Here is a 15,953-nt window from a genome sequence, read left to right as displayed (position 1 = left end):
AACAGCAACAAGCCATTTGTGACTGACCCACATATGTATCATAGTTTGTTCAAGCACAGAATCGCTCTACTCATATCTATGATGATACTATATGCACCGGCTCTAGCAACAATGAGTCGTTTATGACTGGTTTGAACGGGGTACTAGCTAGGTGTTAGGTTGTTTGTGTTCTTTTCTCTTATTGGAGACAATAATTTAATTTGTCATTTGTTTTGAAATGTCTCACTAAGATTTTTCTTACAACAAAATCTTTGACTGTCTCTTTACAAACTTTTGTTATGGTTTTTGCTTTTTATTTAATTTTTGTTAGTTTCAAAGGAATACATACCGATTTGAACGGGAAATCTTCTCCGAAAACGAGTTTAAGGTAGTTAACACGAACATATTTTAATTCGTTAATGCATACGTCATCAACCAAAAAAATTCAAAATTTTGCAACATTGTAAATCACAATATTTGAAGAATGAACTTAATATTGGTAATTAATTCGGCATTTAAGATATTATTTCGTCGATTATAACATATGATTCCGAATTAACGTCCAATCAGTCCATGGTTGATAGATCTGCACGTTGTAACAAAGAGAGTGAAGAGATGTGTTGGATGTGACCCTTCACCAAAATAGATTGATCGATGAATTCAACGAAATCTTATAATGATATATTGTTTCGACGATATGGCCTAAACCAGATCCATACAAATATGATCTATTCAGTCTTCAAACGTTTCTAAACTTTTAGAACAAATATCAGTTTTTATCTGTAAGTTTGACAACGTAAAATTTTGACTTGTTTGATAATCAACCTTAAACTTCGTTGACGTTGTTAACAAAGAAAAAAAGTTGACCTAATATGTTTATTACCTCGAGCAATTGTCGGCTAACAGTACTATTATTACTGTCACGTTGAGATATAGCGTTCGGATAATTTATCTTAAAATAAAGAGAGAAACGTTGAAAAAGGAAAAGATGTTAAGAGAACACGTAGAGATAGTTCGAACTTAATGAATAAATGAATGAAAAGGAAGGAAGTGGTCTCCAAATTGTACAGAAATGTTAATAAGGAATTAAATGCGAGACACCAAATCACAGAGCAACGTATGAATACGACTGTTTGGCAAACATCCATTTATGGTGTTCCAGAATGCTCTTTTCATAATCTTTTACCAAAACAATTCAATTGTTTTATACAAAATGGTAGAAATTTATAGCAAAACAAAGAATATCTAAACGTTCAAGCATATATTGTCTGTTTTGGTTCGTTACGTATCGCCGTCAGCTTCATGGGTTTAAAACGCGTCTATTAGGGAGAGATTTCCACACCCTTGTAAGGAATGATTCGTTCTCTTCTCCAACCCTGATGACTAGCTTTGATACCATTTGAGTCCATTATTAGCACATATTGTCCGCTTTGACCCGTTACATATCGCCATCAACTTCATGGTTTAAAAATGCATCTATTAGGGGAGAGGTTTGTTTTGACCCGTTACATATTGTTCGTTAGCCTCACGGTTTTAAAACGTGTCTACTCATAATAAGTTTCCACGCTCTTACAAAGAATGATTCGTTCCACTCTCCGACCAAGATGAGATCTTCCAGAATAGATAATAAACACATTGAAAGTTAGTCAGAAGTTATCTCAAACTCGCTCTTAGAACCGTCACAGTCTGAGAAAATTGGTGATTAATACAATGGGCCTAAGGAGAAGCAGCCACAAATGAGAGTCACATGAGCTTTTCCCTGAGATGCAGATTCAAGGGGTGTTGGATTGCAGCCCTACCATGTGGCCTTTAATGGCATACCCACAAGGGGCCCCATGAGGCTTGAAATGTGGACAATTTACTTATTTTGGTAGCCCCACCTACCTGTATATACATACACTCGTACAAGGATCACAAATAACCTCTTCTGCTGAGTCTGTACAAAAAAAAGATGCAAATGAACAACAGAGAGCATTGAAGACAAAATCATCATAATCATCATTGTTGTTTTAGCTTTCATTCAGAGAAGAAAAAAGAACCCAAAATGGTCAATTCTCAGGATCTTTGAGTATTCAAACAAATCTATAGCTGCAGCTAGGGACCAAGCTATGAGTTTGAATAATAAAGAATGAACAGAAGAACAAGAATTTTCCTTTACCAGAAAGATCAATATTATGGATGACATGAAATGGGATTATGAACAGAATAATGACATACAAATTTGGAGAAAAATTATGAACAAGAAGCCACCTTTTTACTGGGTTAAAATGTGCTGCTACTTTCACTGACGGATATGGAGGAGCCTTCTGGCTTTATTTCTGTGCCTCTGCTATCGATATTGATATCGAAATCGAGACCCTGCAATCGGCTAATAGGATCCTGTTGAAGAATTTGTATCAAGGCATGTGGCTGATGGGATGCAACAAACAGAGACTGGTTCGGATACGGTAGACTCGAATGGAACGGATTAATTTGGGGCAGGTTGTGTTGCCCAGGTTGTGGTTGGTGTGAAAAGCAAGATTGGGGAAATGAAACTTGAGGCATACCGAAGTTATACGAATCTGTAGGTGTTATTACTTCTCCGGTCGCGATCTTGAACCGTTCGAATTCCTTTATCAAAGCTTCATTTAGAGCTGTATATTAAGAAAAATAAGGAAAGTATCACTATAATGCACAATAAAAGCTGGTCCAAAGCCAAGACTTTCTCCTGCAACCTAGGGTGAAGATGAAGTATCAGGGAGACCAAATTAATGAGCAAATATTGATATCAGCTCTTCAATTCAAACATTTATTCAAGATCATCAAAATCTGGATAAGGCAGCATCTAAGTAGGTGAATTTAAAACAGACCCTACTTGAACACGTAACAGTTTTGAATATAGAAAGTGGATATCACATTATTCATGGATATCTAAAAGCTAAACAAAGAGGTTCAGGTCAATATTAACACATTGACAGGGTATATGTATTTTGAATATAGAAAGTGGATATCACATTATTCATGGATATCTAAAAGCTAAACAAAGAGGTTCAGGTCAATATTAACACATTGACAGGGTATATGTATTTTGAATATAGAAAGTGGATATCACATTATTCATGGATATCTAAAAGCTAAACAAAGAGGTTCAGGTCAATATTAACACATTGACAGGGTATATGTATTTTGAATATAGAAAGTGGATATCACATTATTCATGGATATCTAAAAGCTAAACAAAGAGGTTCAGGTCAATATTAACACATTGACAGGGTATATGTGGATGCATACCGTCGCGTAAACGTGCTTGCTGTTCCATAGCTTGTAAATGAAGTTTGAGCTCTGAGTTTTCGGTTGAAAGCTCGTTCGTATCTCTCTGGTATGAAAAACATGAAGAAAAGATGAAATGGTGAAAGGAAAAGATTTTCATTTCCTTTAGCAACAAAAGCTTCAATTCAACAAAGATAGAACAAACAACTAATGGGTTCGTTTAGCAAATCAATTACATGTCTTACTAAAAAAAAGCTAAGAAATCTCATTGCAAGGGGCGTCTAGTGTTCTTAATGAACTGCAGAAGCAAATTTTAAGTGTACTTTCAAAGTCTAGAGGTGTGTAATATGACCCTTGATCATTGTAAGAGCCTAAAATGAGGTTGGTGAACAATTAAACCTGGTACAACGTGAGCTGTGCAGAAAGAGTTGTTGCTTCGGTCTTGAGCCTTTGAACTTTTCTCTCAAGTTCGATTATGTAGCGAGCTTTCCTCTCTTTTGACCGAGCAGCAGACTGTCTGTTCGCCAAAATCCTGCAAATGAAGTACTAAATGTTAGGAATCACGAAGCTCCGCAATGATATGATATTGTCCACTTTGAGCATAAGCTCTCGTGGCTTTGCTTTTGGTTTCCCCAAAAGGACTCATACCAATGGAGATAGTACTCTTTACTAATAAACCCATGATCGTCTTCTTAATTAGTCAATGGGGACTCCCTCCCAACATTCCTCCCTTGAACAAAGTACACCATAGAGTCTCCTCTCAGGCCTATGAGCCCTTGAACAACCTCCCCTTAATCGAGGCTCGACTCCTTCACTAGAGCCGTTGAACAAAGGGTGACAAAGTAAACCCTTTATTCGACACTTGAGTCACTTTTTACTACATTTTCGAGCCTCACAACTTTGTTCAACACTTAGGATTCTATTGACATGACTAAGTTAAAGGCATGGCTCTAATACCATGTTAGGAATAAAGACTCTCCACAAAGGTATGATATTATCCACTTTGAGTATAAGCTCTCATGGTTTTGCTTTTGGTTTCTCCAAAAGGTCTCGTACCAATGGAGATGGTAATCCTTACTTATAAACCCATGATAATACTCTTAATTAGTCAATAGGGGACTCCCTCCCAACAATCCTTCCCTCAAACAACGTACACCAAAGAGCCTCCGCTGAGGCCTATGGAGCCCTCGAACACTAAAGACACCGGACGGATAAAACCAGTTGCAAATATTTTAACAGACTAGAAACAGGAATAAGACCACACAGACAGCTGCATTAGCAGGTATTCAAGCTTAGAATTTCCTAGCAGAATTCTGATTAAGAAAAAACAAAGCATCCTAAGGGGAAAAACATTCACTAATTCGATCTTCCAGCCATGAATCAGAAGCCCAATCGGCAAGCAACACATTCAAGAATGCGAGTAAATAAGCACATTGCCATTGCAGAAGCTAATGGAAGACAGTACAAAACCTCTTGGCACGCTTAGGATCAATTGTCCACAACTCAGCAAGCTTATCAGGATCCATGGCCTTCTTAGCCTCAATAGACTCCATAATGCAAGACCCATCAGCAGAATTGCTATGGCGGTGCCTGAGACGGGAGATTTTCTCCCCTTCGACATTCTCCGCCGCAGCACCACCAGGCGCTTCAGGATTGGACGAAGACGAAGACCCATTGTCGATTTTGGATCCGATCTTCTCGCTGTCCATTAAGGTGCGTAAGAGATCGTCGTCGAAGCCCAAATCTCCGAATCCAGAAGAAGGCCCATCGAAAGGGTCCGAGACGAGATCGAGATCGTCGGGAATCCGGAAATGGACCTCGGAATGGGCTCGACGGTGGAAGGAACCGCGAACAGGGGCGGTGGGATTGGAAGAGGAAGCCATTTGATTAGAGGGATTGGGGAATTCCATGGAATAGAATGCTTACTCCTACATAATATTGTTGTTCTTCTTCTTCTTCGGGAAATCAAAGTGGGTTATGTTCGTCCAAATCCATGCTCGTGCTTGGTTTTTGGGCGCACAGAGAACTTTTTCGATGTTTTAAATTTTATTTATTTATAAACAGACACAGAAGAACGCGGCGCCGTTGGAATTTGGAATTTGAAGAACAATTCTTGTTTTTTCTTTTCCAAAAACGACACAAATTTAACGTCTTCCCTTAAAACTTTCTATTTTATATTTAACATGTTCTTAACATATGTGATAATTATAAATATTTATAGCATGAGACGAAATCAGAGATAATAAATGTTCTTAGTTTCTATCTTTATTACAAGATTCTTCACAGGAATCAGAGTTTTTTCACAGATATTTTTTTCATTCCTTTTATAATTTTTAATTTAAAATTTGTATGAACCTTCCAAACAATTCAAGATTCCTAAACATTTGGTGAACAATTAAGTTATATTTAGATTACCCATCTTTACCATCAGTCCAATAAATCAATCAATATTTCAAGTTCTTGTTTGTTGGATCAAGTAAGTAGCTCAAGCTTAACCAACCAAAGAAGGATTTCTTAATTTGGAGTTAACTCAAACAAAAACAATCAAAGAACGAACGTTAACCTAAGTTATTCATAAGAGAAACTAATTACAACATAACTCAGACCATAAAAAGCACATTATTATTAATAATTGTGTACTAGAAATGTGATAGTTCTTCAAGAAGAAGAATTAGCAAAGCATAGAAAGCACCATTAATAAGCATTGAGCTAGAACTCCAGAGCTATGTAGAGGGGCAGGCAATTGGGTTCATTTAGATAACTCAATGGCAAGATTGTTAGCCAATGAAGATATGGTTGTTTGAGACACACCTCTAGTCCCTCCCAGGTACCATTTCTTAATCATCTCAACCACATTCCCATTCTCTACTTTCATCTTCGAACCCTCTTTCCCATAGCTCGAAAACTCGATCTGCAACGAATATAAAACATACAATTTTTCAGAAACTATGTGATCCAATCTAATTGTTCGGGTTTAGTTGAAGTTTGTTACCTCAGCTATGGTCGGAGCTGATGGGAAATGGAAACTTATAACAGAATGTGCGCTCAAGTATTTGGACCGAAAGAATTCAACAACTTTTTCCAGCTGAGCTTCCTCTTCTTCCTCGTATTTGTCATCGGCAGCCAATCTATCCCTAACTGCATTCTCCAACTGCAACCCATATTGTGCCCCTTTGATCTCTTTGATCACCACAACTCTTATAGCCTTCTCCACTGGAGCTGTAACCATTCAAAATCACTCCAGCGTTTAAGGTTTAGGTTTCCCGATTCATGTTACGAGTCGAAAATAAAGAGGAGTATACGAACATAAGAAAACAAATCAAGAACATAAAACACAACGCCTTATTTGGAATCTGCTTTCAAAATATCCTTTTAACTTTTACGAGATGTTTAAAAAACAAGAACATGCACCATACAACTTCTCGAATCTTTACATAGATCAACTCATCCAGATTTCAACGTTCATGACAATCATGAGAGGTTTTGAAAACAAAAACACTCATCAAACAACTTCCCTATGGGATGAAAGTCTCGCATTGGCTAATTTAGAGAATGATCATGGGTTTATAATCAAAGAATACTCTCTCCATTCATATGATGCCTTTTGGGTAAGCCCAAAACAAAGTCATGAGAGCTTATGCTCAAAGTAGACAATATCATACTATTGTGGAGAGTCGTGTTCATCTAATATGGTATCAGAGTCATGCCCTAAAATAGCCATGTGAATAGAATCCCCAAATGTCGAACAAAGAACTCAAAAAGTCGAGGCTCCTGGAAAAATGACTAAGACTCCAAAAGAAAAGGAGGCGTACTTTGTTCGAGGAGAGGTGTTGGATGAAAGTCCACATCGGCTAATTTAAGGAATGATCATGGGTTTATAATTAAGGAATACTCACTCGTTCCTGACTCACTCTCTCCTGAGGCCTTTTGGGAGCCACGAGAGCTTATGCTCAAAGTGGACAATATCATATCATTATGGAGAGTCCTATTCATCTAACATTCCCGACTACTTGCATAGATCAACTCGTCCGTTTTATTATACCAAAAGCTATTGCTCCACCAACTATCTAAATTATACTCATTTTTTTGGCATTACTTTTAGCATTATAATTGGTGTATCTAGTTAAATAGGAAAATTAGGGAGATACCAGAAACAATGGCCTCAAAGAAGTCATCATCTTTCAGCAAGTCCTCAGCTGCTTTTCCCTTCCATTGCTTCAAATGCTCCACAATCGCAGGCTCCAGATAAACTCCAATGGCCGTGAATTTTATTTGTAGAAAGTGAATCTCGAGGTCGATAATTCCTGTAATATATCCACGAACTTCGCTATTAGTGATTTAACATAGTATCAGAGTTATTGATATGAACCAAGAGACATCAATCATACAATATACTTCAATGAAGATGTGAAGAAAAGGTTGTCAAAATTATCAAAAGATGTTTCAATTCATGCTACATTGAAGAAGAATGAAGTTTGATTGTTGTAAATTTTGGGTGGGTTACAATTTAGAGTTATTGTATTTTAAGACTTGTTATTTAATTTCGGTTACATTTACATAATGGCTAATTATGGCCATAAAGTAGGAATGTTACAACTCTTGGAATACCTTTAGTAGTTTCATTTTTTAGGGTATATAAAGCCATGTATGTTGTATTTGTAAGGTAGACTTGGAAAATATATAAAAGGAAGCATTTGTGCTTTTCTTTCGCCAATGACTAAGTTTCTTTGCAATTCTATGTAGTTTAGATTGCACGTAGAATCATTCAAGCTCGACATGATCAATCTTGCTTGTGGAGTGATTCGAATCTCAAACAAGTGTTTGAGATATTTGATCAACAAGAGTCATTCAAGCTACACATGATCGATCTTGCTCGTGGAGTGATTCGAATCTCAATCAAGTGTTCTTGCCTTGAGATATTCGATCAACAAGGTAATCCGAATCTTATTCCCCTTGTAGTTGATTCCTTATCTTATCAGTTATTTTTTAAAATCTTAATGTATCTATATTATTATAACTCTTTTAAAATCTTAATGTATCTTATTATTATTTCCATCCGTCTGTTCTAAACATTTCTTCATCTCTCTAATTTTTTTTTAAAAATGAAAAACTAAAAAATAATTAATAACCAAAAAAAAAACCCACAAAAGCTTGAATGGCTAAATCATAATATATCTCTATCCCATCTCTTTCAAACATATTTCACTTTTGACTTATCTATAAATTTTAAATATATAAAAATTATCATCTAATTTGTCTCTATCAATAATATTAATATATTTTTTGTAATATAGCTAAAAAAAATGTTAGATGATATTCTATTGACAGACAATGATCTCAATGAATTATCTCAAGACTAGTTTACTCCAAAAATTTCTTAGATATACTCTTAATTAATTATTAAAATATATATCCAAAATATCATATCTTAATAAAATTGATGAAAAATAAAGGATGGACTCACCATGACCCAACAGAGACAACGGCTTGTTCTGAACGATCTGCTTAGGGAAAGCAATGTCCGCTACCACTTCCACTTCACTCCCCACTGTTCACAAAATTCCAACGCCAACACATAAATCAAAAGAAAGAAAAAGAAAATCCTAAGTTCAGACACACAAAACGCAACAAATCGATCGAAGCAGAATAGAGCTATTTTTGAGTGAAATCGCTGCAGTTTTTCATTGAGACATTAACACAAACAGTTGAGAGGCAAGAAAACGAGAACAGAAAGAAGGAACGAAGGCCTTACTGATCGCGATCGTGATGGCAAAGGAAAACAGATGAAGAAACGAAAGGAAGTTAGTTCTTCAGCGGCAGAGCGGTAAAAGGCTTGACGGTGAAGGATGTGAGATCATGGAGTCGGAATTAGACGCTATAAATAGGACTCCGTCGATGTCGATGTCGATGCCGAGGCAGAGCAGAGTAGGTAGCGCAGAAAGGACACGGGCCGCAACTTGTTTGGTCTGGCGCTTTAATTTTGCTGCTGCTATAAAACTTTCCATTTCTACCTGATCATGAATTTATAATCAAATAATACACTCTTCATTGAATCGAAATGAGGTCTTTTAAGGGAGCACAAAGTAAAACAACGAGAGCTTATACTCAAAGTAGATAATATCATATCATTTTGGAGAGTCGTGTTGGTCTGACACGGCTCGAAAATTGATTATTTTTATAATAAATGAGTTTTATGCCTTATTTTATTTATATATATAAAATAAATGAAAAACAAAAATTGAAATAATTATGTGTTGCTTTGTTGGCCATGTTTGAAGCCTCAAGCGTTATAATCCAAATCCACCGCTCATTGCACCTACCCCTCTCAACTCCTTTGCTACAACCTTCTTGCCCATTATGGTTTGCTTTTTTTAATAATTATTACAAATAATTTGATTTAAATTATTTTATTTCACCCGATAATTACATGTGACGCGATCTTAATTATGAGTGAATTATAAACTCTTTCGAAAATTTGTCATTTGATTTACATGGACGGTAATGAATAACTCATTTTTTTCCGTCTAAATCAAACTTTAGTTACTTAAGTCATTGAACAGTGTACGAGGTCGATCAAATTCATTGGAATAAATACAAACAACTAACCTCAAACCTAATTATCATCAAGTTATTACCTCGTGTTGCTACTCTTGTCCTACCATTGTCCCGATGAGTTTGTTAATACTAAAAATGTTTATTTGACTCGTAGGGTTCAGTGTCTATTGGGACCCTCGAATAGGGCGAAATATTCCCGTTTATCTATACCCATCCGACTCTTCTATTTCCAATTTCTTATTTTTTTTATCCACTTCTTCGTACCATTTTAATCCTTCTCTTTTCTTTTCTTTTCCTAATCTCTAAAATTCCCGCAATTTTTCCTCTTTTTTCGATAGCAAACTAAATAAAACACGAGAAATTCCTTAATTCTTTATCCATCTAAAAAATAAATATAATAATTTTCAANTGAAGAAAAGATATGTATAGTCGTAAATGTTATTGTCCTAACACATGCTTGATGCATACATATAAGCTTGAAAAACATACATCATCAAATCAATATGTATAGTCGAAAAAGTGGTTGCCTAAGAGATTGTAGCCTGATTTATAGATATAAGCAATTGGGAAGCACATTTTGAATTCAAATCAATTGTTGTTTGGTAAGGAAGAATATTGGGGAAGTTAATAGCTTTTCCAACATAGGGTTCAATTTTGGAGCAATTAGTGAGAATCCCTTGGTTTCTATCATCTTCCTTGTCCATATATGTAAAAGTTGTATATGTAAAAGTTGTTTCCTTATCGGGGTACACGGGGTTAAATTCAAAGGTAAAGGTGTGGAGACTCTAAAGTTGAAGTTTCAATAACTCATTCATTCATTCTTGTGGGTACAAGACAATAGATAGATAGAAGGTGGTACATAAATTCAAGCCCCTACAACAGTTTGCATTTACATGTTACAGAAAGAAAGAAGAAAGAAGTGTGAACAGTTAAAATAATGGAACGAGCAGTAGTTGGAAAACATCCATCATTGTATCAGGCAGTAAAATAGTAACTTTCAACTGCTCACAAATAGGAATCACTTTTCAATATCCGTATATGATTCTATCTAACCCATTAAATACACAGCTTTCATACATGTACACATATAACTTACCTCATTCAACATTTCAATTCATATTGCATATTACATTTAACATAAATCTCTAGTTACCGGTGGAATAAGGTTGGGTGGGAGAAAATTTTTGGACCACCCCATAATTTTGGGTTTGTTGAGTTGATAACTCGAATGACTCGACTAGGTATCACGATCCAATCCAACCCAACCATCTATTTTCAGGTTGAATCATCAAGTTGTTTGGGTCATTGGCTCATAGGAACATCCCAATCCCAAAAAACTTCAAATTTATTTGAGCTGAGAGGTTGTTCTGTGATAACCTTCTATTCCCTACGGCCTCTAGGCTGCGTTCTCCCGTTTAGTTTAATATGTTTTCCTCATTTCTCATAAAAAGAAATCAAAATGGTAAATCTTAAGTCCCTAGTTTTAAACTCAAATTTGGTACATGTAGCCTAAACATATAAGTTCACATTAGAGTTACATGCCATATTTGTTAATTATTACAAGCATCGATATTAAGATCTTCTTAGCTTCGTATACACGGATTTAGAATAATCAAATGGAATGGGAAAAGAACAAAAAAGAAAAAAAGAAAAAAAAAAAAGGATAATATATAGTAGTCTAGACGCCGTGGCACCCATGCAAAAAACAAGACTGTCTAGAAGGGTGGAGGATTAGGCTTAAAAGAATCCTTTTCCTAATCAACCGGAGCTTTTATTTTATTCACTGCTGTTCCTAATGAAGTCTATGAAATTGCCTAACAAGGCTCCACATTTCTTCTTCTTTTTTCACGGCCTTTCTTGGGTGCTAAAGACAATGGAAGTTCCATTTATTGGACAGTCGGTAGAAACAAGAAAGGCTTGTTCATAACATCTTTCCAGATCTAGGAAATCAAACACCCTTTTAATCAATCCCATTTATCTCCGAATCTGCCTAAAAAGACTTAAACTACAAACCCCTTTCATTTTACGCTTGCCCCCACATTCAGCCAAAAACCTTCTTCACATGTCTTTGTTTGTAGTGAATACAATAATCATTTTCTCTTTTCTCATTACAGTTGGTCTAACACCAAGAACTCACGGGCACATTATATGCAAACAGTATATAGCAAACAAACGCTTCAAAATTTTAAGGACTTACCCATTGATGCTCAACCTCCTCCCTCCTTCAGTCTTTCTTATGGATCCAACCATTTCTCTCCTCCTTTTTTTACTATCTTTCTTCGCTAACTTGTTTGGCCTTACAGCTGAAACCCCAGCGTCGGTCACTCGAATCTCGGTAGTGGGTGCAGTTTATTGCGACACATGTTTGAGCAACAGTATCTCCAAACACAGCTACTTCTTGCCTGGTAAGAAAAATAGATTTCACAGTTGTTATAAAGTCAAGAATTTGAACTGCCTAGCATTATGTGTGTTAATAGACACTATGTGGTGTGGTGGTCAGGTGTGGATGTCCATTTACAGTGCAAATTTAGAGCAGTTGCTCCCAAAATGGCCGAGCAAATGAGCTTCTCTGTCAACAGAACTACAGATAAATATGGAGTATATAGGTTGGAAATTCCATCTGTGGATGGAAGCAATTGTGTGGATGGTATGACAATGCAGTCATTTTGCCAAGCAACCTTAATAGGAACCTCATCGGAAGTCTGCAATGTTCCAGGTTTAAGAACTGCATCCGAAGAGATATCGATTAAGTCTAAGCAAGATAATCTCTGTATATTCAGCTTAAATGCCTTGAGTTACAGGCCTCTTAAGAAGAATGCAAGCTTATGTGGAGATCAGAAAGAGAAAACTCCAGATCCCTTGACCTCCTCAAAGTTTTTTCTCCCCTTCTTCCCTCCTTATTCATTCCCTTTCCCCTTTCCTCCTCTGCCACCATTCCCTTCCTTTCCTTTGCCTCCACTTCCTCCATTGCCCCCTGTTCCATATTTTCCTCTCCCTTCGTGTCCTAACCCGCCATCTTTACCATTTCCTTTCCCACCTTTGCCTCCTTTCTTTCCTTCACCTTCAAGTCCACCTCCGCCATCTACACCACCTCCGCCGCCTCCATTCAGTCTTAGCGATCCAAGGACCTGGATACCATATGTTTCCCCATTTTCTCCTCCACCACCTCTTTCATCATCATCGCCACCGTCACCACCTCCATTCAGTCTCAGTGATCCAAGGACCTGGATACCATATGTTTCTCCTCCACCACCTCTGCCATCGCCGCCACCTCCATTCAGTCTAAGTGATCCAAGGACCTGGATACCCCATGTTCCTCCATTTTCCCCTCCCCCACCTCCTGCTTTTGATCCCCGAGACCCGAGAACCTGGATTCCCCATATCCCTCCATTTGCTACTCCCCCACCTCCTGCATTTGATCCTCGAGACCCCAGAACATGGATTCCCCATATTCCTCCATTTTTCTCTCCCCCACCTCCTGCATTTGACCTTAGAGACCCCAGAACGTGGATACCACATTTCCCCCCATCCCCTCCACAGGGCCTCCAAAATCAAAAGCCCTAATGTTGTTCTTTGTCTTCCCTCCTATTTACCACTACAAAATTTGTTTGAATATGATACCGTTTGATGCGTGGTTATGTATTTTTCGGGTGCCCAGTCCATTCAGGCAAAACAACAAACACCTAGTGTGCCAGTGATTTTTCTAGCAAAAACATTATAATTCATGTACAGAAAACAAGGGGGATGTGTCTGTTTATATTATGAATCAAGAAGCTGGATATTATCAATGTATTGTTTCATTAATCTTCAAATTAGCAAGAAAGCTTACATTCTCAAGTTCTTAGTGAATGATGCTAAAAGGAAAAAAAAGAAAAAAAGATTTAGATCCTGGGTACCTTGCTTCGGGATTATACCACCGCATCGAAAGACCGCCAACGGAAAGAATGAGAGAAGGAATTGAATTGCTTTGAATACAGAGTAACTTTTGTACCTAATTTGAGCGGTGACGGTGGGGAGATGATATCATTCGGTTCCTGTTTTCCTTTTGTTCCCTCCTTTTTCTGATTCTCACACATTTTTGATGTGATTATGAGAGGAAACCCAAAAGATTGGGTTTAAAATAAAAAGGTTGGCCTTTTTGCCTCTTCCTCCATCTTCTGAATGCACCATCCATTCTGATTCTTACACTTTGCTGTGTCGTGTCTTTCACTGCTGTTGAAGAATTACAAATACGATTTACAGTTCCATTAACAGTATGCTTCTGTATTTTGGTGTTGTGCTGAAAATGTCGAATTATCAATTCTACGTAATACTCTTTGCTTGTTACTTAAAATGTACATCCAATTTTTTTAATGCAAAATTTAACTAATTGTTTTAAAGTGTTTACAGAGTGTGAACTAGTATAGATGAATATTTGTATGTTAAAATAATTTATTTGATACAAAAAAAAATGCAAATACTTCCAAATTCCAATCCTTTCCGCCGCCCATAAGACTTTTGGTTTTGGAACATTATCCTTAATCAATCATACCAATATCAAGTCTCTACCAAAAGAATTTATTATTTTCATACTTCTCAAGCAGTTTCAATTTTCTAATAAAAAATGTATTTTAAAAAAACGAAACTAGCTTAAGGACTTACTTGCCACCTGGTTTATCGATCTAAAAAACAAATAAATAATAGCAACCAATTGATCTTGCTTTTTCTCTACCTTATCTCGCTCAATTGTTAAAGTTGGTTCGAGCAGTAAAAATTATTTGAGCTAACCTAAAATTTTAAATGAATTGGGTGGGTTACCCCCACAAACCTGAGAAGAGTTTAATTAAAAATATATATATATATATATATATGTATTATAAAATATTTGGATCCAACAAAATGGTGGTTGAAATGGAGTAGAAAAAAATGGACGGAATTGAGCAAATTGGACCAGACTAATCTGGGTTATGGAAGAGGAGGTGAATTGGGTGTAAAATTAAAGTAAATAGAGAGTAATTATAAGCTTCAGTGGTGATTAATAGTTAGTAATTTGCATATTATTAAAATGCAAATTTATAATGTGGTTTGACTAAGTCCTCCTACCCACTCAATAATTTACTCCACCATCATTCTCTTTTGACTACAATCCCATATTTCTTTTTCTTTATTTTTATTCCTTACTTTCTTTTTATTCTTTTATTAACGTCCAACTACTTGCATAATAAAGTTACAAAGGTTTATACCATAAATATGAAATATCACGATCTAATGGTAGAATTTATAACAATATAAATATAGAAGGTAAAACAATCGTGATTTATACATTAACAAAAAAAAAAAAAAAATGATATATTTATTATTAATTAACAAATAGAATCAATAATTCTGCAGGTATTGTTTTGTTTTGTTAGTTTTAATTATAATAAATCTTACTCTGATTTTGGCCATTAGAATTTGACCAAGATGTTTTAATAAATCAAAATTACTGACAATAAATCTTTCTTGGTCTGCGGTCTAATACAATTAACCTGGACTTTTAATGCCACCCAAGGGACAAAAACAAAAAAATGAATCGAGTGTTATTTTGAATTTTCTGGCCCATTTTAAATTTAACAATACAAGTTGACTTTTTTCTATTTATATAAATATTTATTGTTTATTTATATCTCAATTTTTAGATTTTTTTTTTTTTATTATTATATATTTTTGCATTTTCTTTTAAATTTCAATCGGGAAATTAAATGCTGACAGCAATGAAAAATGTTGCTCTCTCAAAACGATGCAAATGGTCAATGGAAGTTCCAAATAAATTGTTGTTGGATTGACAATAAAACTAGTTAATGCTCCTTAATTAAATCATAATTATTTCGAAAATAATAACAATATTTAGTAGCAATCTCTTGAAGCTTGTTACCTATAAAATTTAACCACTCGGAATGGTTTAATTTGAACTTAATTTGTCAGCTTAGTCAACTCCCTAGTGCCACGTCATTGACTTACTAGAATCGTAATTGGTTGGATTTTTAAAAATTTATAAAGGACTAAAATAAACACAATAATTGAATAAATCCAATACTAAATTTAATTATATTTTAAGGGAAGAAAACTGTCCCAACATTCAAAAATAGTTAGTTTCTCAAAACCAACCTCCATCCTTATAAAATACAATAATAAACATTATAAATCTTTAA

General features: G+C 35.8%; 3 protein-coding genes and 1 long non-coding RNA gene across 5 annotated transcripts; 1 reads left to right on the top strand and 3 right to left on the bottom strand.

Moving 5' to 3' along the window:
- Positions 1 to 1,476: 1,476 nt before the first annotated feature.
- LOC111781883 (bZIP transcription factor 18-like) lies at positions 1,477 to 5,274 on the bottom strand. 2 transcript variants are annotated; one of them, XM_023662613.1, is made up of 5 exons: positions 4,699 to 5,274; positions 3,628 to 3,760; positions 3,250 to 3,334; positions 2,230 to 2,612; positions 1,477 to 1,915 (listed from the first exon to the last, which is right to left on the bottom strand). In XM_023662613.1, exons 1-4 carry the CDS (start codon positions 5,136 to 5,138, stop codon positions 2,242 to 2,244), a joined length of 1,029 nt encoding a protein of 342 aa, XP_023518381.1. In that variant the 5' UTR covers positions 5,139 to 5,274; the 3' UTR covers positions 1,477 to 1,915; positions 2,230 to 2,241. The 2 variants fall into 2 exon arrangements, with proteins under 2 accessions (XP_023518381.1, XP_023518389.1); XM_023662621.1 differs by lacking the exon at positions 1,477 to 1,915 and having other exon boundaries at positions 1,966 to 2,612.
- A 556-nt stretch (positions 5,275 to 5,830) lies between these two features.
- LOC111790837 (probable chalcone--flavonone isomerase 3) lies at positions 5,831 to 9,186 on the bottom strand. Its single transcript, XM_023671926.1, has 5 exons — positions 8,981 to 9,186; positions 8,693 to 8,776; positions 7,377 to 7,532; positions 6,221 to 6,447; positions 5,831 to 6,139 (listed from the first exon to the last, which is right to left on the bottom strand). Coding segments are annotated over exons 1-5 (630 nt in total). The 5' UTR covers positions 8,982 to 9,186; the 3' UTR covers positions 5,831 to 5,977.
- A 1,547-nt stretch (positions 9,187 to 10,733) lies between these two features.
- Positions 10,734 to 14,017, bottom strand: LOC111779741. The gene is made up of 2 exons (XR_002812730.1): positions 13,680 to 14,017; positions 10,734 to 12,185 (listed from the first exon to the last, which is right to left on the bottom strand). It is a non-coding gene; the product is annotated as an uncharacterized LOC111779741 (long non-coding RNA).
- Positions 11,824 to 13,620, top strand: LOC111779731 (formin-2-like). Its single transcript, XM_023659854.1, has 2 exons — positions 11,824 to 12,188; positions 12,284 to 13,620. Exons 1-2 carry the CDS (start codon positions 11,846 to 11,848, stop codon positions 13,345 to 13,347), a joined length of 1,407 nt encoding a protein of 468 aa, XP_023515622.1. The 5' UTR covers positions 11,824 to 11,845; the 3' UTR covers positions 13,348 to 13,620.
- Positions 14,018 to 15,953: the final 1,936 nt, after the last annotated feature.

This window comes from Cucurbita pepo, chromosome LG01, assembly GCF_002806865.2.
Source record: "Cucurbita pepo subsp. pepo cultivar mu-cu-16 chromosome LG01, ASM280686v2, whole genome shotgun sequence".
NCBI lineage: Eukaryota > Viridiplantae > Streptophyta > Magnoliopsida > Cucurbitales > Cucurbitaceae > Cucurbita > Cucurbita pepo.
This window is presented reverse-complemented; position numbering and strand designations above follow the sequence as displayed.

Bases quoted from the DNA above. Each gene is read 5' to 3' on its own strand.
- LOC111781883 (XM_023662613.1), bottom strand. From the start codon at position 5,138: ATGGAATTCCCCAATCCCTCTAATCAAATGGCTTCCTCTTCCAATCCC. The intron at 3,761-4,698 runs GTTTTGTACTGT...CTTCATTTGCAG, and splicing joins GATCCTAAGCGTGCCAAGAG to GATTTTGGCGAACAGACAGT. The intron at 2,613-3,249 runs GTATGCATCCAC...CTTAATATACAG, and splicing joins GCAAGCACGTTTACGCGACG to CTCTAAATGAAGCTTTGATA.
- LOC111790837 (XM_023671926.1), bottom strand. The intron at 7,533-8,692 runs GTGAGTCCATCC...GATATATTACAG, and splicing joins GTTGTCTCTGTTGGGTCATG to GAATTATCGACCTCGAGATT. The intron at 6,140-6,220 runs GTAACAAACTTC...TATTCGTTGCAG, and splicing joins CAGCTCCGACCATAGCTGAG to ATCGAGTTTTCGAGCTATGG.
- LOC111779731 (XM_023659854.1), top strand. From the start codon at position 11,846: ATGTCTTTGTTTGTAGTGAATACAATAATCATTTTCTCTTTTCTCATT. The intron at 12,189-12,283 runs GTAAGAAAAATA...TGTGGTGGTCAG, and splicing joins ACACAGCTACTTCTTGCCTG to GTGTGGATGTCCATTTACAG.